Source organism: Parasteatoda tepidariorum, chromosome 7 (genome assembly GCF_043381705.1).
Source record: "Parasteatoda tepidariorum isolate YZ-2023 chromosome 7, CAS_Ptep_4.0, whole genome shotgun sequence".
In the NCBI taxonomy this organism is placed as follows: Eukaryota; Metazoa; Arthropoda; class Arachnida; order Araneae; family Theridiidae; genus Parasteatoda; species Parasteatoda tepidariorum.
The window spans coordinates 23,323,366-23,350,017 of NC_092210.1; the positions used below are offsets into that span (position 1 = coordinate 23,323,366).

At 32.0% G+C, this 26,652-nt stretch overlaps 1 protein-coding gene across 1 annotated transcript in view; it reads left to right on the top strand.

Moving 5' to 3' along the window:
- Positions 1 to 507: 507 nt before the first annotated feature.
- Positions 508 to 26,652, top strand: part of LOC107447831 (chitin synthase chs-2) — a 46,672-nt gene continuing 20,527 nt past the window's right edge. The window contains exons 1-10 of the mRNA XM_043041906.2: positions 508 to 725; positions 8,827 to 8,957; positions 10,024 to 10,283; positions 13,647 to 13,813; positions 15,513 to 16,510; positions 18,615 to 18,690; positions 20,307 to 20,443; positions 23,069 to 23,148; positions 24,283 to 24,391; positions 26,356 to 26,509. Of these exons, the coding sequence (XP_042897840.1) occupies positions 8,866 to 8,957; positions 10,024 to 10,283; positions 13,647 to 13,813; positions 15,513 to 16,510; positions 18,615 to 18,690; positions 20,307 to 20,443; positions 23,069 to 23,148; positions 24,283 to 24,391; positions 26,356 to 26,509 (2,073 nt within the window). The 5' untranslated portion in view covers positions 508 to 725; positions 8,827 to 8,865. The remainder of the gene's footprint in view (positions 726 to 8,826; positions 8,958 to 10,023; positions 10,284 to 13,646; positions 13,814 to 15,512; positions 16,511 to 18,614; positions 18,691 to 20,306; positions 20,444 to 23,068; positions 23,149 to 24,282; positions 24,392 to 26,355; positions 26,510 to 26,652) is intronic.

Sequence of the window (26,652 nt, forward strand, 5' to 3'; positions counted from 1 at the left end):
ATTTTTCATAAATGCAGACACTATTCCTTATTCATTCAATATATTGTTATTATAAAATACATTTCTTAATTTTATTTTTCCTCCACAAGTGTTTTAATTAAATAATTTCATAAAAATAACGGGTAATGGATAATGGATAGTTAATTAATTGTAAATTTAATGACAGATTTCAAAACTCGTCACTGATGAAAAATATCCTAACTCTCGGAACCCTAGGGTTCCACGGAACACCAGATAGAAACCACTGCCTTAGTGCATACCGGTTGAATCTCAACACGGAAGATAATGACATAATATTAAAATGAGAGCCAATGATATAATTAGATCATAATTTGTAATTTGAATACAATAGATAATAACAGAATTTTTTCCATCGATTAGTTATCAAAAAGCTGAGAGATATCAAGTTCTTTTGTAATTGCTATTTACATAAATCATTATCAGAAATTTTGGCGAAAGAAAATATTGATAGGAGCCACCTGAAACTTGGATTGATTTTTAATAGCTGATAACTCAACAGTAGTTTCCCAATAGAGTTTTAAAAATAAAACATGAACTGCTTTCACTACAGTTTATAGATTGCGCGAAGTTGGAGGTTGAGTTCTCAGTTTTTTCCTGTTTTAAAATGTGATTGTTTTATTTTTTAAAATTTTTATTGTGTCTATCTGCAAAGTATTTCTGGCTGATTTAACATGTTTACGAAATATTCTACACGAGTAAAATAAGTAAGTAAAATGTTTTATTCATGAAAGTTCTTTGACAAGAGGCTTCATTGTAAAAGTGACATAAAAAATAGAAAAGGATAAAAAGACGGTTGAAGATGATGAGTCGACGCTTCCCAATTTTTTCAGGCTAAGGATCCCTGAATGATCGAATTTCTAATAGCTGATCCCCAGATTTTATAAATAAAGTTCATTAGCAGCAGGGAATATACCAGACCGAAAAAAAACGGGTGATTTGTTTTGATAAATGAAATATATTTATTGTTTTATCAATAATTCTCTAAAAATTAGGTTTTGTGATAGACAATTAAATTCACAATTTTGGATTAGCATCTCAATTTGTCCTTAAGAAAATTATGAGCTGAAACTGAATAAAATAAGATGAATTATGGTGGTCCAGAAAAAACTATTATTAAGAGAATAGTTATGAAAGAAATATAATTGTGTGTACTTGAATTCGGTTATTCTATTTTGAATTTTTTGATGAAAAATACGGATAGAATTTTTTTTTAAATGCTTATCCTTTTTAAAAATTTATCCAATTTATTTTTTAAAAAAAAACCTTTTAAACTTTGTTATTTCCTTTCTCATTGGAATTTAATTTAAATAATTTCATATAATTAAACGAAACAAATAAGTTGCGGATTATTGATTGGATCAGGTTTCAAAAATCGTCTCACTACTTAAAAACAAAAAAAAAAAAACTCTCGGAACCTTAGGGTTCCACCTTTAGGATTCGTTGGTTTCGATTATAGGTTCTCATTTTAGCTAACACATCAATCCTGACAAGTCATAAGTGATGCGCTTACAAATATTAGCAATAATCTTTTCGATACTAATATTTTGTTTCGACGGTTGAAATGCGCGTGCGTCATTCGTTACATTAAAACTGTATTTTTTTAAGTTAATAGTACGCTGAACATTAATTTTTAAATGCTAAGTCCTTAAAAGTAAAAATCGAAATTGCTTTTTAAAGTTTATTTTATATATGTACAGGGTGTTCTGTAAACACGACTCTTAATATATAATTTTAGAATATTAGTAAAAAATATTAAAAAAATTAGGACCCGAGGCAACCTGTCCCTATTCACCTGTATAGGTCGATCTTAACGATCGAGTACCAAGTTTGCAAAGCAATTTAATTGCCCTACTGGGAGTTAACATCTTATCTAAGAGGACCATCAAATTGCTGTTCTACAAGTGGTCAACTTAATCCTTAATTATGGATCCAAATGNTAATTAAAAAACTTTTATCATAACTTTAAATTCATATTTATTATCTATGTATTTTTTTATCCCCAAATACTACATAAAATTAGTTTAATTACTAGAATGAACTACTAGTTTTATACATAATTTATGGAGCTGATTGGTTTAAAAACAAAACAAATATGCCTATTATATATGCCAGGCATGAATAATTTCTTTAAATATCACTACACAAGAACATAAATGCGACTGAAAAGCATTATATCCTTTTCAATTATAAAATAAAAAGGCATAACTTGTTAAACGGTGTTAACTCATCTCATCTCTTAGTACTTATCTCATCTTTTAATGATGCATAGTTTTTGAAATGCATAATCTATCATAAACAGTTCATTGACGCATGATACGAAAGCTTTGCGATAATGATGAATTTACACCGCAAATTGCACCGCAATTTTAGAATTTTAATGATAAAGTATAATTCGTTAAAATGTAATAACATTTTGGATAACGACTTTGTCAATTTTGTTTGTTTTAATTGTTTTGATTGTTTTGATTTTCAATTTTGCATAACAGTTATTTAAGAACAAAGAATAAGAATAGAATTTAGAATATCCTAAACATAAAAATAGAATTTAGAATATCCTAATCAATCCCAAATCAAAATTTTTGATGGTTTTCCATTGATGAACCAACATAATCTTGATGGTAACCTTCAATAATTCTATTTTGAACTATTATAGTTTTGATGGTAGCCGACATAAGTAACCATCACCCAAATGTAAGAATTCGGACTGATTTATGATGATCCAACATAAGAATAGCAACTTGCTTCGATGGTTTGTTCATATTGAACTATCAGAAATTTTCATCATAGTTTATTGGATTTAAAAGAAGTCTATAATTAGCATCATAGTTTCCACAATGTAGGAATTCGGTCTGATTTATGATAGGCCAACATCAAAAAAAAATTGTTTTGATGGTATATTCCTGCTTAACCAACACTTATTATTAATTCATCATAGAAATGCATTGCTGTACTATTATGGACCATCACGAATTTCCATCGTAGTATCTTAAAAATCAAATGTTCTAACAATCATGAACAACCATCATCCCAATATAGGAATTTGGACTGATTTATGATATTCCAACATAAAAAAGAAACAAATTGTTTTGATGGTATATTCCAGAGAAACAACAAGAATTTCCATTAAACCATCATGGAAATGAATAGTTAGAGCCATCATGAACCACCACAGATCATCAAGGATTGTAGGTCCATGAGAACGAAACTTCTCATGATGGTTAACCATTATAGTATTAAAGTAGCATTTTCCATCATGGAATGATGGAAGTTTGTTGGTATATCTAAAATCATGAACGCATAATGGAAAATGTTGCATGATGGTGAACATCAAATAACGTTGGACCATCATGAATTGCACTGAAACCAACATAAACCATCAAATTATTTTAATGGGGCCATCAAGAATTTTGACTTGGGAATGAAAACGCCTGTCTTTCTTTTGGGTTTTTTCTTACTTTTTTAATTTTCCGATTTCTTGAATTTGTATTTTAATTTATGCAATAAATGCATTTTAATCTGTAAGACAAGGTTCCCAAGAGATTGTCGAAGTCATGTATCCCTGGCTATTACCAGTGACCGAATGGATGATCACTTTTATTAGACTGCGAAGGGACCAAGGTGCACGGTATTGGTCACCTGTAAATTATTCTACCGTAAAATGCTCAACTTCGTGCTCAGGTCGTCTGGCTTCCAAAGCAGGGTAAGCCAATACTTTCTTGAAAAGAGAAGGCCTCAGCACGGGTTATCATAAATAAGAAATTTGATTCTTTAGTAGCCCAAACGTAGTGACACCTTTCTTATTTTTCATCCACTGCGCAGTTTAAGTTCGTTATGTCGGACTACTAATAGGAGATCCCGATTAAAGGAGATCCGTGTTGAGGCCTTTTTTTGTTCTAGGAAGTGTTGGGTAAGCCATCCAGTGTGCAGAGGATCAAAAGTATGATGGCATGTTTTTGGATCATCCTTAGGAATGCTCTGTCGCCAATAGCTCATTGTGCAGCCCCAGTTTGACGTAAATAAAGTACTACTGCTACTACGTTTTAATATCATTTAGTGTATATTTGTCTGTAATTTGATAGTTATATGAACTTCTTAGTCATATTATGCAAGTGATTCAAAGCCAGTTTTTTATTTTTATAAAGTATCTATTGGACACTAGGTGGCTGTTAAATTTATTTTTGGAAATTCATCTTGATTTGCAGATTTCATCGGGCAAGTAACCTCTATCTCTTAAGATCTAGCCTCCATTATATTGGACAACATTTCGGGGAATTTTATCTCTTAAGAAATATTATTTTTAGGTTTTCTTATTATGTAAAATTATAATTGAATTTACTGTCGTAGGTTGTTGTATTTAATTGCAATGAAAAATCACAGCAAAATTAAGCAATTTGATTTAAGTAAACTTATAGGAATGGTGTATAACATATTCAGATCTTATTATTTGACAATAGTGCACTTTGACTCATGATCAAAATGTGGAGAAATACACTATAAAATGTACTACAATGTACAAAAATGACTAAAAATTAAAATTTACCATTTTTAGAAGTAATTAAAAACAAAAAGAAAGTTAATTAAAATTAGTTATTGACTTCTTTTAAAAAAATATTATATTGCGCATGCGAATTCACTTTCATTTAAACAACGTATTTCTAGGAAAAATATCTAATATTTTTCTGTCTTTATTTAAAGCATAGACCTCAGAATCTGGCATTATCATTTGCATTATTTACTAAAAAATGTGGTAAGCGTTTATTTGTTTTACCAGATGTTAGTCTATTACATAAATTCTCCTTCCCTTTATTTAAATTGTGACAGCTGTTAAATTTCACGAAAGTAATGTTTTTGAATTTCCAGTAAACAAAATACATGAATTTTTACAATAAAATATGAATTATTTTGTAAATAATACACTTAAATATATAAAGGCATCTAAAAACAAGGTATTTTCTGTCTGTCTATTACAATTGCATCTTTATAATCACAATTGTTTAAAAATATTAAATTATTAGAAATACATATTATGGTTTCATGAGTCGCTAACTATTTAATTATGCTTATGTATTTTCATTAATTGTTTTTTTGTTACAATGGAATGTGTATTTCTTGAATTAAAAATCGATCAAACAGCTAAAACCTTGTACTGCAATGCAATTGAAAAATCAACGTAATCAGAAAAAATTTATGATTATGAAAATTTTTAAATTTATTTTATGTCTGTGGCATCTTTGCTATATATCGTAAGCTATATATCGCAAAAATAAAATTTAAAAAATAAATTTTGTTTTATAGTTTTTTGAAATATTTTAGCGTTCACAGCATTAACAGTAGAAGGGAAATAGTTGTCAAGCCACTTTTCTTGGAATCAATCAATCGTAAAGCACTTTCGTTGCTTAGTCAATCGCACGGCAGTAAAGCCGTTACTGCCATTGCCATTTTTTTAAGGAATGATCTCTAAAATCAAATAGTGCACACAAAAACTCGTTTTTTTTAGCGATAAGTATAAACTTTTATTGACTTAGAGTTTTTTTTTTTCGAAAAGGAAAATTGATTGGATATTTTTTTAGGAATAATTTGTTTGGTAACGTACAGCAATTTTTCTTCAATATATATAAAAATTAAAGAAAAATACAAAATAGACACCACAACTGCGTTTAAAAAATTTGTTTCTCTCATAAGTATTTAAACTAAATCTCTTTTTAAATTACAGTAAATAGTATTATGAATGCAATGTGCTAAATTTCAGGTTTATTGAAAGAGTAGTTTTAGAATAAGTAGTTCATCTTGAAAATTTGCAAAATAATAATAAAAAATAAAAAAACGCCATAAGCAATGTAAACAAGCTAAGTAAAGGAATATATAGAATGTAAACATGTAGCCCAAGAAGTGTTGAAAAAAAGCATAAAAGTACTTAAATTGCAAGTAAAATAAAAATTGTTTAAAATGATCGTTAGAAATTCACTTCAAATGAAAATATTTTAAGGCGTGATCGTTTTACTTAATTTCATAAAATCCAACAATTGCTATGGTATTGCTATCTGTAATTCTAGCAAACACACTCAATGTGTTTTTTTGACACTATCACAAATCATAACTAAATCAAAAACTTCATTAGCTACAAAAAAATGCAAAGGAAAATAAAAGTTGACCAGTTTCAAGCGTATAAAAATAGGCGCCCATTCTCATGACTTTACAGACGTGAATGAGAAGAAACAAAAGTGATTTGCTGTATAAGAACGCAAAGTTGCCAACGAATAATCAAAAATAAAGATGAGAAACGTAACTAAGAAAACCGCAATAGCCGAGAGTGAAACAAAAATAAAAATGCGGTAGGTAGGTAGGTACTTTATTTACGTCGCACTAGAGCTGCACAATAGGCTATAGGCGACGATCTGGGAAACATCCCTGAGGATGATCCGAAAATATGACATCGCAATTTTGATCCTCTGCAGAGGGGATGATTCCCCTGTTTTGGTAGCCCGACGACATACGTGTGAAGTCAGGCAGTTTACAGTAGAACAGTTTAACGAGGACCGATACTGCGTACCCTCGGTCCCTACGCAGATTGATCAAAGTAGTTACCCACCCGCTAACTGACCTCAGCCAGTGATGGTTGACATCGATGTTCTTATGGGAACTGTATCTTTACGATCAGTCCACTGCGGGACAAAAAAATAAAGATGCAAAACCAGAACAAGAAAACCACTGTGACTGAGAGGGGCAAATAGCAGTAAAATGTATTTCCTTTCGCTATGGAGATATGGTAAGGAACTAATGTCATTAAAGAAGAAATCAGATTGCAGAGCATTAAGAGGAGCTGATGTGACTGGGGTGGAAAAAAGTTTGGCATTGTCGAAATTGAATTTAGAGCCAAATTACAACATTTTGCAACAATCGATGATTTATCGTACTCTTGATACCGGCTATATCTATTGTGCTTCCTATGTCAAAGTTGTAAGGCGCGTCTGGTTTGTTCAATGCTGTTAGCCAAGGTCGCTCCGGTTAAGTATGTGGTTAATGCCCCAGAGATTTTCAAAATTGTCAGGATCTTTAACCTTTTGCTTACGGTTAGTACAATGTGTGGACCAGAATGGCATAATCATGCTAAGCACCGTATTTTGATTACGGCTGGTACAATATGTGCACTAGAATAGCATAATCATGCTAAACGCCGTATGCAAAAGGTTAAGAGACTTAAATTTAATTTTTTAACATGCCTAAAAATGAATTTAACACCGAATCTGGACAGATTAATTTTATAATAATTTTATGTCAATCAGGAGAAAAAAAACTTGTTAAATACGATTTTCATTGTAAGGATTAGAAAAATGGGAGCGTATGGGTCTAAGGAGTTCCGAAAGAGCTGAATCAGCGGTAGAAGGGTTAAACCTACGTTTAGCTGCAAACGAGCTGAGGAAGTTAAGTGCGGAGTTTAACGAAGAAGAGTCAGATCAAAGTGCGCGAAAAACGAAAGTATGAAATAAAGAAATTTCCTGACAGTTAGGGTAATTAGAATTAACACGAGGAGGCAAAGAGACGGCAAAATGTTTATGATAAACAGAGGGNCGAGACAAATGTGCCGAAGCAGTGCTTTTGTTCTGTAGAACATATATACCATGGCCGAAAGGACATAATGCATTATGAAAATTTTTTTCAATGTCACTTTAAGAGCACTTGGGGATTGTCCCATTGGCCACAGAAATGCCAGAACTGCTACTCTCTTCTCGTTACCCAGTGGGCACCTGTGGCAAAGCCACGGCGGTGGAGCAGCGTCGCCCACGTCGCACAACCACAAACTCGTTTATAGCGTGGGTGAATGGCTCCGCAGTCAGCCATGTTAACCACTCGGCCACCTGGATATATATATATATGTATGCATTTTGATGATTTAAACTCATTTTTTTCTAATGGAGTGATATTTCCTAACCAAAAACCATTTTAACCATACTAAAATACTAAAATTATTAACAATTTTGGTGTGTTTATTCAAAAATACAAAATTTTGAGACAAATCTTTTCACAGAAGATATTATTGAATTTAGGAACAAAAATTTATTTTTGTTGTGTCTACGTAGCCGGATATTACGTTTTGCTCCCAAAAAAAGTTTAAAAATGAGGCATCCTAGTGTATGCTCAAATGCAAAAGCTGTCATAGTATAAAACATAGCTATTTTACTTTATATTACCAAAGCGATTGCTTGTTTTACATGTTTTTGCTTGATTGCTTGCTCTTCCTCTGATTTTCTACTGAATATCAGAACTGTAAAAGATATTAAAATTTATCAGATTTCTCATATGCTTCAATTCAATGCAATTCAATGAAGGTTCTTGTTTATAGAACTGAAACTATAGTATGTCCATTTATGCACTTTCATTTATGGTTTATAAAGCACAAATGAAAGTGCATAAATGGACATACTATAGTTTATACAACATATATATACGTTGTTTTTTGCTTTAGTCTACAAATCACAAAGTATACTTGACCCTTGGTTGGATTTAATTGCAATTATTATTAATTAAAAATCTATAATACCTATGAGAGCAATCTCTTCTGCAATGTTAGGACAGATTGCGATAAAAAGCTTTTTTGGTTTTATTGCAATTGCTATATTAAATTGAAGCAAAATAACAACCACCAACAAAAAAAAATAAAAAAACCATGGAAATGCTTTAAACTAAAATACTGATACTGTTATTTATAGATAGTTTTTTTTTCATTTTATTAAACTGTGAGCAGACTATCCGAGATTTATCTTATATTTATTCTAAATGTTGAGTTTTTATTTATTTCTCTTTCAGTTTGTGTGAGAATTACGAAGTCATTTTCAGTGGGAGAAAATGGCGGCACTTAGGCCGGAAGATGCTCTTAAAATTCAAGTCGAACCAACTACATCACGAAGTCAAATGGAATCTCCTTTTGAAAGAGAAGAGTGAGTTTGGCATTTGACTTTTCAATCAATCGAAGACAATCAATCAATTAATCGATCAATCTAATTATTAAATTCAGATTTGACAAAAGAGGAAAAAGAATCTCATTTGAAATTAGTTTTTGGGAGATATAAAGACGTTTAAAAGTTTTATAAGAACGCAACACTAGAATCGCTGCTATTGTCCACTCAGAAATTTAAAAGGGCGCTATACCACAGGCGAAACATCTCATTGCAAAATGCCGGTTAATTGCATCAAAAAGTTCAGGAGCTCCCTAGTCTTTTGAATTGGGTTTAAAATTACAAGGCTACATAGTTGATCATTAGTAGCGGTAAACCCTAAATTGGGTCAGCTGTTCAACGACTGTTATAAAATAATATAAAATAAAGCAATCATCTGGAACTGAGTCATAGATCACATATGTGGGTATATGTGATCTTCTTCTTATTCTTCTTGAAGTGCATGTACCCAATTATAGCAATGAAAAAGTATAAAAAAGAACTAGTACACAAAAAATTTTTAGCTTAACCACAACACTAAAAATCGTCTCAACTTTATACCAAAATTTTTTACAGTGATATCTTAATTTTTTGATAAATGCTAACAGTGAAAAAAAATATATCGCTGCAACTTTTTATTTTCCTGTTTGCATGGTAAAATGAAATACGAATAGCACCTTATTCTGAAATCTATTTGTCCCACAGTGAACTGATCGTTAAGACACGGTTCCCAGCAGATCACCGAAGTCAAGAATCACTGGTTGCATTAGTTTGCAGGTGGGTGACCACTTGGATCAGTTTGCGCAGGGGCCAAGGGTGTGCGGTATTGGTCCTCGTTAAACTGTTCTACCGTAAAGTGTTCGACTTCGCGTGCAGATCGTTGGGCTACCGAAGCGAGGGTGCCATCCCCTCAGCAGAGGATCAAAATCGTGATGGCATGTCTTCGGATCATCGCCAGGGATGCTTCCCAGATCGTCGCCAATAGCCCATTGTGCAGCTCTAGTGTGACGTAAATGAACTACAACAATAACATTTGAAATCTATTTAAACGACAATTCGTCTGTTTCAGAGAGCGTTTGGTGGAAGAGAATAAAGAAAAGTGGGACGTCTATGACGAAAATGCTGTGGATTTCGACGACAGTTCCGAGGACAATTCCATCTTTCCGAAGCTTGTCAAGGTACTTAAGGTCCTCGTGTACCTCTCCACGTTTTGTGTTGTCCTGTTCAGCGCTGTCATCTCGAAAGGATCTCTACTACTCATGACATCGGCCATCAGAAGGAAAAGACTCTTTCCTATTTGCAAAAATCTTTCAAATGATATCTTTCCAGGTAAAAAAAAACGTTTAAACTTTAGACGCAGAATTTTTATAAAACATACTTTTCACACTTTTTGTCATTATTTTGCATTGATTTAGGTCAAAATAAGTGAAAAATATTATATTTTACATTTAAATAATTAATGGTTAAGAAATGCAACATGAAATACCGGTGGCTTTTACTGCGTTAAAATTGAAAATCTTCCGAACAAGGCTTACTTCCAAACAATGATTCTTCAAATTTGTACTTATTAGAGATCTAAGAGAAACAGTTATTCAATTTACAAAATCAATTATTGATAGTTTTTGAATTCGAATGAAAAAAAACTTCAAACTAATTTTTTTTTGTATTTTATACTTTAGTACAAGTATAATTCCGATAATCTAACAGATTTTAAGTGACTATTAGACTGTTTTTTATAATTAAAATATACCGAAATATATATATTTTTTAAAATTAAAAGTGACAGAAAAAAAACATAATAGGGACACCGGTTTTCCATCTGTGTGAAAGGGTTATGAGAAACCAAATCTAAATCTCAATTCAAATTTAAATATTACATGTAGGGTAATTCAGTACCTCGGTTGCAAACTGTAATTCACAATATTAAGATTGAGAATTGCATAGCTACTCATGGCCATAAACATAATAGTACCACAATTAACAGATTATTCACATTTGAAACGGTACTTTTATTAAAATTATCTTAATTAATTTTACGCTTTTCAGTAATTCCTGTCCAAAATTGTATACAAATAATTCAAGATTAACTGCTTTCTTGTAATAAAATTATTAGGCTTTTAACTTGTACAGTAAGTCAATTTGGTTGCCAGCTGAGTAAACAATGACGAAGCCGCTGTTTTTGGGCCAATTTGAACACTCCAATCTGGAAGTAAGATAATAATTAAGATCGAACCTTCTCAGCCGATAGAAAAACTAAAACTCTATAAGACACTCATACTTCTTGTACTGTTTCATGGAAGCAAAACTTGGACCCTAAATTCAGATATACAGCGGTCACTGGACACCTTCGAAAGAAAGACCCTCAGTGTCATCTTTGGCGCAATTCAAGAAAGGGGATGCTGGTGAACCAGGTGTAACTTCGAGCTTTACCGACTCTATAAGCAGCCCCAAATTACACAAATAATCTGTATTAATAGGCTGANGTTCAGCGCTGTCATCTCGAAAGGATCTCTACTACTCATGACATCGGCCATCAGAAGGAAAAGACTCTTTCCTATTTGCAAAAATCTTTCAAATGATATCTTTCCAGGTAAAAAAAAACGTTTAAACTTTAGACGCAGAATTTTTATAAAACATACTTTTCACACTTTTTGTCATTATTTTGCATTGATTTAGGTCAAAATAAGTGAAAAATATTATATTTTACATTTAAATAATTAATGGTTAAGAAATGCAACATGAAATACCGGTGGCTTTTACTGCGTTAAAATTGAAAATCTTCCGAACAAGGCTTACTTCCAAACAATGATTCTTCAAATTTGTACTTATTAGAGATCTAAGAGAAACAGTTATTCAATTTACAAAATCAATTATTGATAGTTTTTGAATTCGAATGAAAAAAAAATTTGAAACTACTTTTTTTTGTATTTTATACTTTAGTACAAGTATATTTCCGATAATCTAACAGATTTTAAGTGACTATTAGACTGTTTTTTATAATTAAAATATATCGAAATATATTTCATTTTTAAATTAAAAGTGACAGAAAAAAAACATAATAGGGACACCGATTTTCCATCTGTCTGAAATGGTTATGAGAAACCAAATCTAAATCTCTATTCAAATTTAAATATTACATGCAGGGTAATTCATTATTTCGGTTACAAACTGCAATTCACAATATTAAGATTGAGAATTGCATAGCTACCCATGGCCAGAAATATAATAGTACCACAATGAACAGATTATTCGCATTTGAAACGGTACTTTATTAAAATAATTGTAATTAATTTAACGCTTTTCAGTAATTTCTGTCCAAAATTGTATACAAATAATTCAAGATTAGCTGTTCTCTTGTTATAAAATTACTAGGCTTTTAGCTTGTACAGTACGCCAATTTGGTTGCCAGCTAAGTAAACAGCGACGAAGCCGCTGTTTTTGGGCCAATTTGAACACTCCAGTCCGGAAGTAAGATAGTAAACAAGATCGAACCTTCTCAGCCGAAAGAAAAGTTAAAACTCTATAAGACACTCATACTTCCTGTACTGTTTTATGGAAGCAAAACTTGGACCCTAATTTCAGATATACAGTGGTCACTGGACACATTCGAAAGAAAGACCCTCAGAGTAATCTTTGGCGCAATTCAAGAAAGGGGATGCTGGCAAACCAGGTATAACTTCGAGCTCTACCGACTCTATAAGCAGCCCCAAATTACACAAATCATCCGCAGTAATAGGCTGAGATGGCTGCGTCATCTATGGAGAAACCCTGAAAATAGGGCCATAAAAATCGTCACCATTAGGAGTCACGCCCCAGAGGTAGATCCCCTACTAGATGGCTCAATGACATCGAAAATGACCTAAAAACCCTAAAGATTAGAAATTGGAAGGGAGTTGCCATGGATAGGAGACGCTGGTATTTGTCAGCTGTTAAGGTGGCCGAGGCCTGCAAGGGGCTGTTGCGCTGACGAAGAAGAAGAGAAGTCCAGAAAAAACACGGGCACAAGAAACAGAGGGCGAAACTGTCATTTTGACGGGAGCGAGAAGGAAGGAGTCAGAGTATAACTCTGATTCAACAAAGTATTTCCAGCCAACTTCTCAAACATTATTTAACTGAAACTTCCAAATTCATTCCAAGAGTATTCGATTATTTAATGAGGGTTTGATTTTCGCGGTGCCTACTTTTGTTTTATAAAGGGGTTCAATTGTACTTCGGAACCTCGTAGGTTGTGCTGTCTTACACTTCAAAAAATTTCCCGATTGAAAGTTATTGTATATTGCATTTTATACATCTTAAAATGGCGGCGTTGGTCTTGCTTTCTCTATATGACACTAAGTTTTTATCCATTTTAACTGCACTTTTATAAATCAAATGTAGAGGCATTTAGATTTAATACATTTACTAAAACCTTGAAATAATTGTACACATTTATTCATAATTTTCATTCATATTCCAAATGTGTTTTATTCTAACTCTCGATCAAAGCATTTCTTATTCTATGGTCTAAAAATATAATTCTAAGCATTCATATTTTTGAGAAATGCTAAAACTTTATGCTATTGTAATTTTTTGAAATGATTCTAAAAATTAATTTTTCAATAAGTTTCTGATAACTAAATGCAGTTTTCAAATCTCGCACTACTTATTTTATAGTGAAGTTTTAGTAATTTTTTTTCTCTCCATGTGACATAGATAGTGATGACAAGTACGTAGTCAAGATGTCAGAGCATGAAAGATACAGTTGGATATGGTGCTTGATTTTTTCACTTTTTGTGCCGGAAATCTTAACGTTTATCCGAAGCTGCAGAATTTGCATATTCAAAAACTACCACAAGCCTCGTATATCATCGTTCTTAATGGTAAATATCGTTTTTTATTAGTTTATAATGAGAATAATTAATTAAAAAATAAAACAGTTAGAAATAACTTATATCATTTTTTTCTGCTTATGTATTTATATCATGTATTTAGATAATCGGTTTTTGCACGTTATATTATTAAGTTTTAATACCGTCGTTGAACAGCCGACCGACTTCTCAGTTTACGACTACTAACGTTCAACTCCGTAGCCCTGTAATTTCGAACTCAATTCAGAAGACAAGGGAACTCTTGGATCAAGTATTGGGAGAAACTTACCATCGTGGTTGACTTTTATGGAACTAACCCGCATTTGTGCTACATGGAGAGGGAAACCACGAAACCTTCCATGGTTACCCTGACGGCAAAGGGAATCTAACCCATGATCCGTCTACCACTGAGGATATTTTACGTCAGCACAGTGACTGGTGCGAGCCGAGAGCGAAATTTGAATCAACCAGACATCGACGGGATTCGAACCCGGTTCACCTGGTTGGGGGGCGACCACTCTGTCCCCTGAGCCACCACCGCTCGAAAGATGTCAGGTAGGTTTGTTAATTGAACCTCAATGGCTCAGTAGTTAAGGCAATGAGCTGCCCCTGTGAAGGCTATCTCAAGTGGCAGCATGAAGCACTACAACCAGATTCAAATTGATGAGTACCAGTTTATATGGGAAGTAAGGGCTTCACGATGCGTAGAGCTGACATCACCATTCATCGTCGCCATCATACCATTGATCACTCCCCATACAACTCCCACAACACGCTGTTGTGGAAATGCTTTACTTTACATTGTTATTTATGAATAACGCGTCACTAAAGCTACCGTTACACTTTCAGAATTTTTTTTCAGAACTGAACCATAATATTGGCATCCTAAAGTATATAACAACGATTTTCGTGAGAACGTTAATAAGATGTCAAATTGAACCTTTTTTTTTCAGATTGGAACCATAACATAGTATAAGGGAAGTTTCCAAAACATGAGAACCGAACTGTCAGCTAACTTGACTAGCTATCAACAAAACATCTAGGGGTCAAGCTGTGGCAAGAATTAAGTTTAAATTTAATACACAACAAAATTTTAAAAGTAATTTTTCACAGAGTTTCTAAGAGTGAAAGGAATTAACGTAAATTAATACTTTTGTAATAATTTGTTTCATAAATTCCTTAAAAATATTTTTTTTCCTAACGAAAATGGTCGATTTTGAACATCAATGTTGTTAACTGAGTTAATGTAACTCAGTTAACAACAACAAAAAGATAAAGATGAAAAAAAGAAAGGTTTCTCTTTTTTTTGTCGTGTGCCTGTTTCGGCAGTGGGGGTGCGATTGTTCCTGTTTTTCAGTGGCGCCATCTATGGCCAGGAATTCGACTTCTGCCACGCCATTCACACAACCCGTTTATAGGGTGGGTCACACTCACACTCAAAGGAGAAAGGACATAGAATACACAGAGAGAGAGAGAAACATCCATGCCTTGCCCGGGATTCGAACCCAGGACCTTTCAGATGCAAGGACAGTTCCCTGCCTCCTATACAGGCCGGTCAGCAGGTTTCTCTTTGAAATATTCATAAGCAACTAATAATTTACTTGTTTTTTTTAATGTTAATATGAATTCCAAAAACATGTTTCAAGGGCGGTGATTTTGAAATATACTGGATATTAATTTCATGTTACAAGTGGTAATATTTTTTTTCTAGGTGTTCATGGTGGAGTCCTTTCATGTTATAGGACTAGTCTCATTTGTATTTGTAGTGCTACCAGAGATGCATGTCATGAAGGCTCTCTTGTTTTCAAACGTCGTGTGTTTCTTCCCGTCAATTTTAAACTTCTGGCAGTCTAGCAAAGCGGAATGTGAAGTCAAATCACAAAAAAGAAATGTTCTAAATTTAATCGCCATGGTATTCCAAGGAAGCATTTTGGTTTGGCTAGGCCTTACTGTACACGAAAAACTGAACCACACTGGCGCAAAAGCCATCGTGTTTGGCGATCCTGACGTTTGGGCTGTTATCAGTGTGATTTTAATTTCACTAACTTGGTGGGAAAATTACGTGGATGAAGAGTCACCCTCATTCTTAGCCAAAGTTAAAGACGACATCGAAAAAAGCAGACATTTCATTTACGTTTTTGTTTCTTTGTGGAAAATAGCACTAATTCTTGGCTGCTGCCTAGTTTATTTATTTCTAACGCTTGAAAATATACCGAATTTTTTCATGCTAAAAGATATTTTTGTGAACCACAACATTACCATCACTTGGAAAGTGGATGATATTCCAATCCCTGATAATACAAACTTGAAACCACAAATGATACTCCAAACATTGTCGGACATGAAGTCCAACCGATTACTTCCCATTCTGGTCAGCAGCATCCACGTGATTTGCGCGTACGTGTGCTATTCTTGCTGCAAATTCGTGTGTAAAGTTTGTATGCAGCAGTTTAGTTTCTCCCTGCCACTGTGCTTAACGATTCCTTTAACTATAATGCATCTAAGTTTTATGTGCCATCGTAAATCTCAAGATCCTTGCATGTACTCAAGGATGTCGCCTTATTTATATTGGGACTGTCCAAAAGATGGCTGGCAGCTCTTTGTGGTTGAAGAACTGGGTTATTTTTGGATTCTCTGGTTTTTGTCTCAAGTGATTGTAACATATCATATATGGTATCCGAAATGTGAAAGAATGGCATCCACGAACAAGTAAGAATGTTTAAAATCCTATGATTACTTCCTTAACGCCTTATTATTCGTATTATTATTATGTTTATTACCATTATTATTATAGCAATTAATATTATCATTATTATTATTATTATTATATTAATTACCATTATTATTCCAACTATTCATATTATCATTATTATTATTATTATTATATTAATTACCATTATTATTCTAACCATTCATATTATCATTATTATTATATTAATTACCATTATTATTCTAACTATTCATATTATCATTATTATTATGGAAACTACTCCTTATACCGAGCATTTGTATACATTGCTCTTTTTTCTTCTTCTGAAAGATCAAATAACAAGCTTAGAGAATAAAGGTTCTAAGTTATGGTAGGAGGGCAGGTATTCTTTGAGCAGAACTCCTCCAGACTAAAAGTCTGGGGCTGTCGGCTGCTAAGGTTACAAGTGAGAGCACATTTCTAATAGGGGTGTAATGGAGGAATGAAGGCATTGATTGATTTACTCACACTGACCTATGCAAAGATCAAGACAAAACTATTCACCCCACACCTCTATTAGAAGTATTTTTCCTCCTAACCATGGTACCCGCCAAGACTGATGTCTGGAGGAATTCTCCTGAAAGCCGCACTATAGGGAGATAATTTATTTACGTCACACTAGAGCTACACAATGGGCTATTGGCGACAGTCTGGCAAACATCTCTGAGGATGATCCAAAGACATGCCATCTCAATTTTGATCCTCTGCAGAGGAGATAGCTCCTCTGCTTTGGTAGCCCGATGACCTGCACGTAAAGTCGAGCACTTTACGGTTGGACAGTTTAATGAGGACAAATAACGTGCACCCTCCGTCCGTACGCAGGTTGGTCAAAGTGTTCACCCACCCGTTTACTGACAGCAGAAAATGATGCTTAACTTCGGTGTTCTACTGGAAACCGTACCTTTACGATCACTCCACTGTTGGACGGTTCTAAGTTAAGTTTTAGTAGTAAATAATAATGATAAAGTTAAAATCATTCTTATTATTACCATTATTATTATTATTATAGGAATTCTTCCTTATATCGAACATTTGTATACATTGCTCTTTTTTTCTTCCGAAATATCAAATGACAAGCTTAGTGGAAAAGTCATATTATTTTAGTGGTAAATAATAATGATGAAGTTAAAATAATTCTTATTAGTATTATCATTATTATTATTATAATTATTATCGGTACTCCTCGTTATATCGAGCGTTCATATGAATCGTTCTTTTTTTTTTAATTTCTTCCAAAAGATCAAATGAAAGCTCTATGGATTTCTAAGTGATATTTTAGTGAAGTTCAAAAAAAAAAATAAACCTTCAGTTTCTCGATTGTATGTGTGAAAAAGAATGAAAAAAAAAGTTCTGCATTTAGATCTTCCAACTGACGAAATCAATAAATTTCCACCAACGGTCATTTGAACTGTTTGCATCATAGCGTTCACGTTCTTAGTGTCTTAATATGCTGCCAAAAGAAAGTCTTTCTAAAATTGTCATCTACCATTATTTGTCAAATCCTCTACTTGCAAAACACCCAAAGACCAACACATAATTTCTTCATGCATTGAGATTCCAAATTTTGAAACTTGGTTAAATAAATCAATACTAAATACAATAATACAATTGAAAAATACTAAAATAAGATCTTTTACCAAGAAGTTTTAAAATTCGCGTTTTTCTTTCCTCGTCCCCCAAAAGCGCAAGGAGGTGTTATATTATTAAGTGTCCCCTTCTTGCAGAAATGTGATTCAATTACCTACATTACCTTAACCTATGTGGTAATATATATGCTGAACTTCCTTATTCATTAAGCAACTATAGTTTATATATGTGAAAATATTTTGTTTCATTTTATTTATTAAATATGTTCTACTGAAATTTGGTTTCGAATTTTATAGCTGGGTTTTTAAATAATTGTCAAAGCTCATAGTTTTATGTTTATTTGACTAATAAATTTCATTGGATGCATAGAGCGCATTGTTAATTAGCTCAATTTTCCTGTTATCGCTAATATATGAATTGTTTAATTACTGAATAGCTAGTTAAAACAAAAATAGATAAATTATCATTTTTTTGCAGATTATTTGTAAATCCCATGTACAGCACAATTCTCGTCGACCAATCTTTGGTATTAAATAGGAGAAAATTTGAAAAGGTATTTAATTTTACACATTTTTATTGTGTTTTTTTTATTTGCATACAAAGAAATCGTTTTGCCATGAATCAGGCTAAATGTATACATTACCGGCAATGTAGAAAATGTGAATGTGTTGTATACAATGACTGGCAGTTTTAGGAAAAGTATGAAGTATGAGAATTATGATATACGACACCTGAGGTCTGAAATTATTAACGCTTTTTAGGCAAAGTATTATAGTATGGTTCGGTGAATGTAAAGCACGAAGGAAGGACTTAACTTTATTTTTACGACGCTTTCTTTTTATAAAAATTATTACTGACAGCAGAAAAATAACTTATCTCTATTGAATAGATAATTTTTTCTTTTATGAAACACAAAATTTACTTTAACCCTTTGCTTAGGGTCTTTGAGTAGGTCTTGCTATGTTGTACCATCACATGCGGTCCACATGTTGTACCAGCAGTAAGCAGAAGGTTAAATAGCTTATTTGGTTCTTACTCCGGTAGCAAAATTTACTGAGTCATTCAGGAGTATTAGTCAATCTACAGTTGCCCGTGACCTCAATGTAATTGGATAGAGATTATTATTCTGAAAATTCAGCTTAATTTAACATACATAAATTTAATTTTTATTTTATAATCGTTGTTGTTAAGTCGAACCAATTTTTGAGTTTACGACTACTAATGTTCAACTCCGTAGCCTTGTAATTTTGAACCCAATCCAGAAGACAAGGAAACTCCAGGATCAAGGATTGAGAAAATTTTGCCTTCGTGGAGGACTTTTTGATGGAACTAACCCGCATTTGCTTTGGAAGAAGGAGAGGAAGACCACAAGAACCTCCCGCGGTTAGCCTGACGGCATAGGGACTCTAACCCATGATCCGTCTACCACTGAGGATATTTCACGTCAGCACTCTGATCGGTGCAAGCCGGATGCGGAATTCGTATCTACCAGCCATCACCGGTATCGAACCTGGGTCACCTCATTGGAAGGCGAAAGCTCTATCCCCTCAGCCCTCGTGACTCTAACATACATAAGGCAAAATTTGAAAATATGAGGTCCCTAAAAATTACACATGAAAGCTTTATGTTGCTTGAATTTAAGGTTAAGAATTTAAAATTTGCACTTGATTTGAAAAATATTATATAAATTTTTAAATGCTACTTTAAATTTATAATTTTAGGATCCCTGATTACCAAATATAAAGTTAAAATTTTAATTTAACCTTTTTTTTTCTTTTTAAAAATTGTAATTGGAAGCAGTCGGATACTTCAAGTAATATTAAAAAGCTCATGATTTTGAAATTTTTTTTATAATATATCGGCTCCATAAAATATCAATATCAATACATCAGTTATCAATAAATCAATTATCAATATATCAATTATTAATATAGTAATTATTAATAGATCAATATCATTTAGTAATTTATTTTTATTGTTAAATGGTTGGAAGGGAAAATAAACTTATCGCCCTGAATCAACATAATGAAAAAGACTAAATTCTCCTTACCTTATGACACTAACTTTTGTTAGCTAAAATATGAATTTTTTTGCATATAAAAACCAGTATATAAAAATATATAATTCTATTTCTTTTAAATTTTGTCTTGTTTCCCCCACTTTCTTTAGAAAGAGGCAATGAAAATAATTGATAGGGAGGAAGAGATTAACGAAGTACCAGAAAATATCACAACAATATTTGCATGTGCCACCATGTGGCACGAAACGCCTGACGAAATGGAACAACTTTTGAAATCTATTATGCGGTAAGCCTGGCATTTTATAATAATTATTTTCAAGAAAAATGTCTTAATTATTATCTGTTTGATTTACATCAGCCAACAACATTTCAGTAAAAAACTTTACGTATTTATCTTTTTTCATAGCAAACCTAGAGGTAAATCAATTAAACTAGATAAAATTTTAAAAGGCTAAATATGCAGGATATTCCATCACGGCCATCATTAATAATAGTTTATAAAATCCCCGGGAAAGAGAAATTAAGTAAAAGAAATGAAGTGAAATAAATGAAAGATTATTCAAAGTCGTAAACTAATATTTAAGTTTAAAAAAAACTCTGACTCAACTGAAAAAAACAAATTAATATTTTGGTCATTAACAGTAAATGAAAGATTAGAATTAGAGAGATTCATTTGGAAAAGAGGCTTAAAGCAAAAGGCGAATTATGTCCAGTCGCAGTAGACAAATAAACAGTGTTTCAATCATTTTAATTTCTCTTTTCCATTCCTAGTACTCAATAGTTGTTGGTAAGATATTGAAAATAGTTTTGTATCTATTCACTTAAATGTTAATTTGTGACTAAAGTGCTACTTTTGTTACTCCTTTTCTGTTACAAAGAGTCTAAATTGCATATTAAAGGTGGTCATTGTATAATACCCCTTTTAAAGAAATTCATATTAAGGTTCTGAAAAAATAAAATTTAATCGAAATTTGTTAAGTATTGTTTGCTAAATATTCCCGAATCTATACTTTTACAAATAAAAATATCTGACCATTTTTAAAGAACATTTCATAAATGTATCTCTCTGAGTTTTTAGGTTGTTGCGCTTTTATAAGTATTCATATCTTTCTTTTAAAAAAAGAAATGCACACTGTACTGTAAATAACTGTACATTTCTGCCAAAAATTAAAAACTATTTCATACTATATAACACTCTATAACAAGATATCTTGCACAGAGAGCTCGCTTGCATCTTATTCAAATTTAAGTGCTAAAAACAAATAGTTAAAAATTAGAACTACCTTTTGCAATTATTTTCATTCAAAGTAATTTTTAAAGGGAACATTACGCTTTAAAATTGTTATTGCCACGTTACCGTTATGTTAACATTTACTACAAATCTCTAGAAATTATGGAATAACTGAAAAAATGGAATGACTGAATTCCATTGTAAGTAATTAGAAACTTCATCAATTTAACGAATTGTTTCGAAATATTGTTAGATACAATTCGTCTCAAAAACTAAAATTTTAAAGTTTTTCTTAAACTTTAGCTTTAACATCGACATTGTTTCATAGCACTATGGACCGTTAACAAACACGCAAAATAATTACTTATTACGAGTTTAGCAAACTACTGGAATTAATTTACTACGTTACATGAAAGTTCGTCACTATTTAAGAACTCTTTGTTACATTAGTTTATTTTTTAATCAAATCAATTTTAATAATAAATAAACTTTTAAAACAATTAGCCAATAAATAAACTTTTTTTTACGAACATGTGAAATGATCACGTATTTTAATTATTACATTGAATTTATGGCATTAAATTTTTCCAAATTATGGTGCTTGTTATAATGTGGTAATTTTATTACTCTTGTTAGATTTGTAATTTTTTCTTTAAATTTATTTTAAAGAAGAAAACGAAAGCATCGATATTGTTTTTATAGCCCTCTTAAACTATTGAAAGTTACCAAACATGTTACATTATTACATGCACTGGAAACCCGAATAAATATGAGGTAGTGAATTACTTCAAAATATAATATTGCTTCAAAATATTGTTAGATACAATTCGTCTCAAAAACTAAAGTTTTAAAGTTTTTCTTAAACTTTAGTTTTGACATCGACATTGTTTATTAGCACTACGGACCTTTGAGAAACACGTAAAATAATTATAATTATTTATTACGAGTTTAGTAAACTACTGAAATGACATTACATTACATGAACTACATGAAGAGCATTACATGAAAGTTCGTTACTATTTAAGAACTTTTGTTATATTAGTTTATTTTTTTTATCAAATTAATTTTAATAATAAATAAACTTTTAAAGCAATTAACCAGTAAGTAAACTATAAGTTTTATTCATGTGAACTTCGATATTTTTTTTGATAGCCCAAACGGCGCTTTTTACAAACATGTGAAATGATCACGTATTTTAATTAATCCACCTAATTATTACATTGAATTTATGGTATTAAATTTTTCCAAATTATGGTGCGTGTTATAATGTGGTAATAATTTTATCACTTTTTTCTTNTCCCCCCTCTGCCCTGTGCGTCTCCAAACACGTCTTCGATGATCGTCAGGACACAGTTGGAAGCGGGATTCGTCGCTAAAGACTATACGTCCCCAGTCGGCATCAAAATCGACGCTCGATCAGGCTGGAAAGCCTGATCGAGCGTCGATTTTGCGCGTCTTAGTGCGTTCTTGGTGCGTCGATTTTTTTGTTATAGAGTGTATTTTAAAGAATAAAACGAAAGCATCGATATTGTTTTTATAGTCCTCTTAAACTATTGATAGTTACCAAACATGTGACATTATTACACGCACTGGAATCCGGATAAATATGAGGTAGTGAATTTAATACCGTAATTTTGTAAAAATGATGTAACTGATAGCGAAAATTTGTTATATTTTCAGAATGGATGCTCACCAGTGTTCTCAGGCAATGATACAACATGGATTTCTTATTAGAAACCCTGATTACTATGAATTAGAAGGTACTATGAATTACATTTGAAATTAATTCATTTTAAGTTAATGTACTTTAAATTAATAATGACTTATATGAATTTCAATTTAAATTAATACATTTATGTATTCTTATTAATTTTTGCTCTTTTTTCTCAACGTTTCCCCCAGTGGTGGTAAAATAATTAAAGTAATAAATTACTTTATGTGATCAGCACTTCTATACAATGATGCTTGACTATAAAAGTTTGTTTGCATTGTTTATTATAATTTTATATCGAATTTCTTAAATCAAGAATCAAGTACTTAATTATAAGTTTTGCTATCACTCGAAAATTCTTCTGAAATAAACCGTGAGTATAATGTATCATTCCATGAGCTATGCATGGCATAAATTCAGTTGTTTTTTAAATCGAAATTTGTTATTATATGGTGCATTAGCATAATAAATATAAAAATACTTACATCCCTTAAGACTTTCACGTTTTCTCTCTCATAAATTTTGGTTCAGTATTGAACAAAATATCGATTCCTTGAACCATAATATCGTGCAAATTTGTTGTAATCTATAGATGGCATTGAATTGAACGAAGTTTCCATTCAAGGTGAACCATATATCATAAGATAGTTTAATTTGTACGCTAATGTGGTTCATTTTGGCACCATATAGAGGTTATAGCAAATTTGCTCAATTGTACGGTTCGACGCACCTGAAAATTTTAACAGTGCACTGTTGTTTTTAATCAACATTACTTTGGTGGATTCACCTAATTTCCTTTTCTCGTTTAATTCAATTAATGTAGCTGCTCAGCCTTTCATTTCATCATCTCATGCTCAGCTCATGTTTATTTTCTATCAGACCAATATTATTTGAGATCATTTTTGGAAAGTAAGTCTTTTTTTCCCCTACTTCGTTCAGGTGGCATAGTTAGATTTTCTTTTTTTTTTCAATTATTTTACTATTTTTTCTCCTTACATTTTGAATGTACAATTTTAAATGATAATTTTACTATCCATTTCTTTAAGTGATTGTTTTAAGTCAGCTGCCAAAAAATAGTTTTTCTGAATCTATTATAAAAATAATTCTCAAAAATGTGTTTTTAATTTCTCCTTTTTTTTTCACAATCATCGTTAAAAAAAGTTTTTTTACCTCATTCCTCTAGCGCATATTTTCTTCGATGATGCGTTTGTTGTGAGTGACGAAGATGATGAAAAACGCACTATTAATTCTTTTGTCAAAGATTTTATAGCCGCCGTGGACACTGCTGCCAGGTAAATATAACAATAACAAACACTTAATAAATAAGTTGCTTAGCAGGTAAAAGTGCATTTTTTCAAAGCTAATGTCGTCTAATGCTTCTTAAGTTGTCATTAAAACAAACGATACATTAAATCGCGTTATTGTATATATTGTTACGTTGTTAAGTAATTATGCTTAACAACATAACAAACGATATATTAAACCTCGTTATTTTATATATTGTTATGTTGTTAAGTAATTATGCTTAACAACATAACAAACGATATATTAAATTACGTTATTGTATATATTGTTATTTTAAGTAATTATGGTTAACAACATAACAAACGATATATTAGATCAAGACATAAACAGATTATATATTAACTTGCAAAATAAACAAAGGATAAAGTTATGATATAAACACGACAGACAATCAAATGATAAAATAAGGCGACATATAAACGAACGATATACAAAATCTCAATATAATGAGAAGATATATTAATTAGCAAAAGATATATTAACTTTTGGCTTCTCTGTGGAGTGGCGTAAGCATATGCAAGTCTAAAACCAAGAATAAACTTAACGTCTCTGATTAGCTTTGTACTTACTTTTCAGAATTAGTTTCAATTGGATACTTGCAAGTGACGTCACGAGTGGGGTCAATCGAGTTTAACACACACGCGTTGTTCAACATCACAAAGTTTGACGTCGCTTGTACCCAATCGGGTACTTAAGAAGCAGATTACTGATTAACATTGATTAACATGATTGGGCATTTTAAGAAGAAGATCACTGATTAACAGACACCTTACCCGTGACAAGAGCTCCAGATGGTTGTTTATAAACAAGATGGCGTGTTAATATTCTGGATATTGCTGGCTAAGATCGAACTATGCTTCTTTACTAAAGTTGGAATGTTAATTAAATACAACGCCGTATGACATATTGAATTTGTTAAACTATGATTATTTCTTGGATATGTCTTTTATTTTATCGAGATTTGTTCATGTATTTTATTATCACCATGGTTCTTTTTGCTTCGTGTGTCTTGCAACTTGCTGCATAATTAGTTCGTTTATTTTCTACATGGTTTCGTACTTGCCTGCTTGTTAGGTAAGAAATAAGCCAAATCTTTATTTGTGAAAGAACATAGAATGTGTCACATAAGAGAAAAGTCATATTTGACTGACTATGCTTACTCGAAATGTAATGGAAAGAAAAGTTTCTAACGCATACAAATGTCACGTTTCAACAGCAATTCAACACGTGCTGACGACACTTGCAGATATCTAATCAAATCTGATCCAAAAATCGAATCAGCATGATATTAAGCCCAAGCCTTAAAGATGATACGTTAACACGCCATGCTCCACCACGTGATTATACACCACCATAAGATCAGTTGCAAATACCCAATTTCATCATGGCGCTTCATAAACACTGTCCTACTAATTGATAAAGTTATGATTAAGGAAGTGATATAGTTACTACTTTCTTACTATTTTTCTTGATCAAATACCATATCTGTAGCACAGCAGATTAAACAAAAGTTTGTGATGATGCACTAGGAGTAAAAAAATTGGTAAAACCTAATGGGCAAGTTACGCTAAACAACATAATCGTATCATACTATTTTATTATAAGGAAAATATGAGCACTCAGAGCTAAAAGGAGAGAGGTTTAGTATTTGTTAATGGTGTACATTTTCCGAGCCATAGCGAACCAATTCCCTGAAATCAAGTGAACCAAGACTTTGAACTATGTTGTCTTAAATGACTAGATTACTGCCATGCGAATCAAGGTAAAATCTCCTATCAGAAGACTGTCTTCTTTTAGGCTTAGTTAGCAAATTTTAAAATTGATTATTTCAAAACTCTAATTTTTTTAACTTGATCTACTTCAGCTCTGAGTACCTCTGGTGTATTCTTAATTTCCAATCTCTACTAAATAGTATTTCCTCAACTGCCGTTTAAAATAAAATTATTTTCAGCAAAGTGTATAAGAAATGTTCTAGACCAGATCCACCTTTTAAAGTGCCAACGCCATATGGTGGACAGTTAATTTGGAGATTGTTGGGTGATAGTTTTCTCGTTGTACATTTAAAAGACAAAGAACTGATTCGACACAAAAAACGATGGAGTCAGGTTAGTATAGTTCTTGTGGTTTCATAGCTTTTTTCTATGCAATCTCATTCAGTTTCTGTATTTCTCTACAATACATTATAAATGCAGATTTATCCGACTAACTTTCCATTTGTTAAAAAAATATGGATTGTTATAACTGTAAA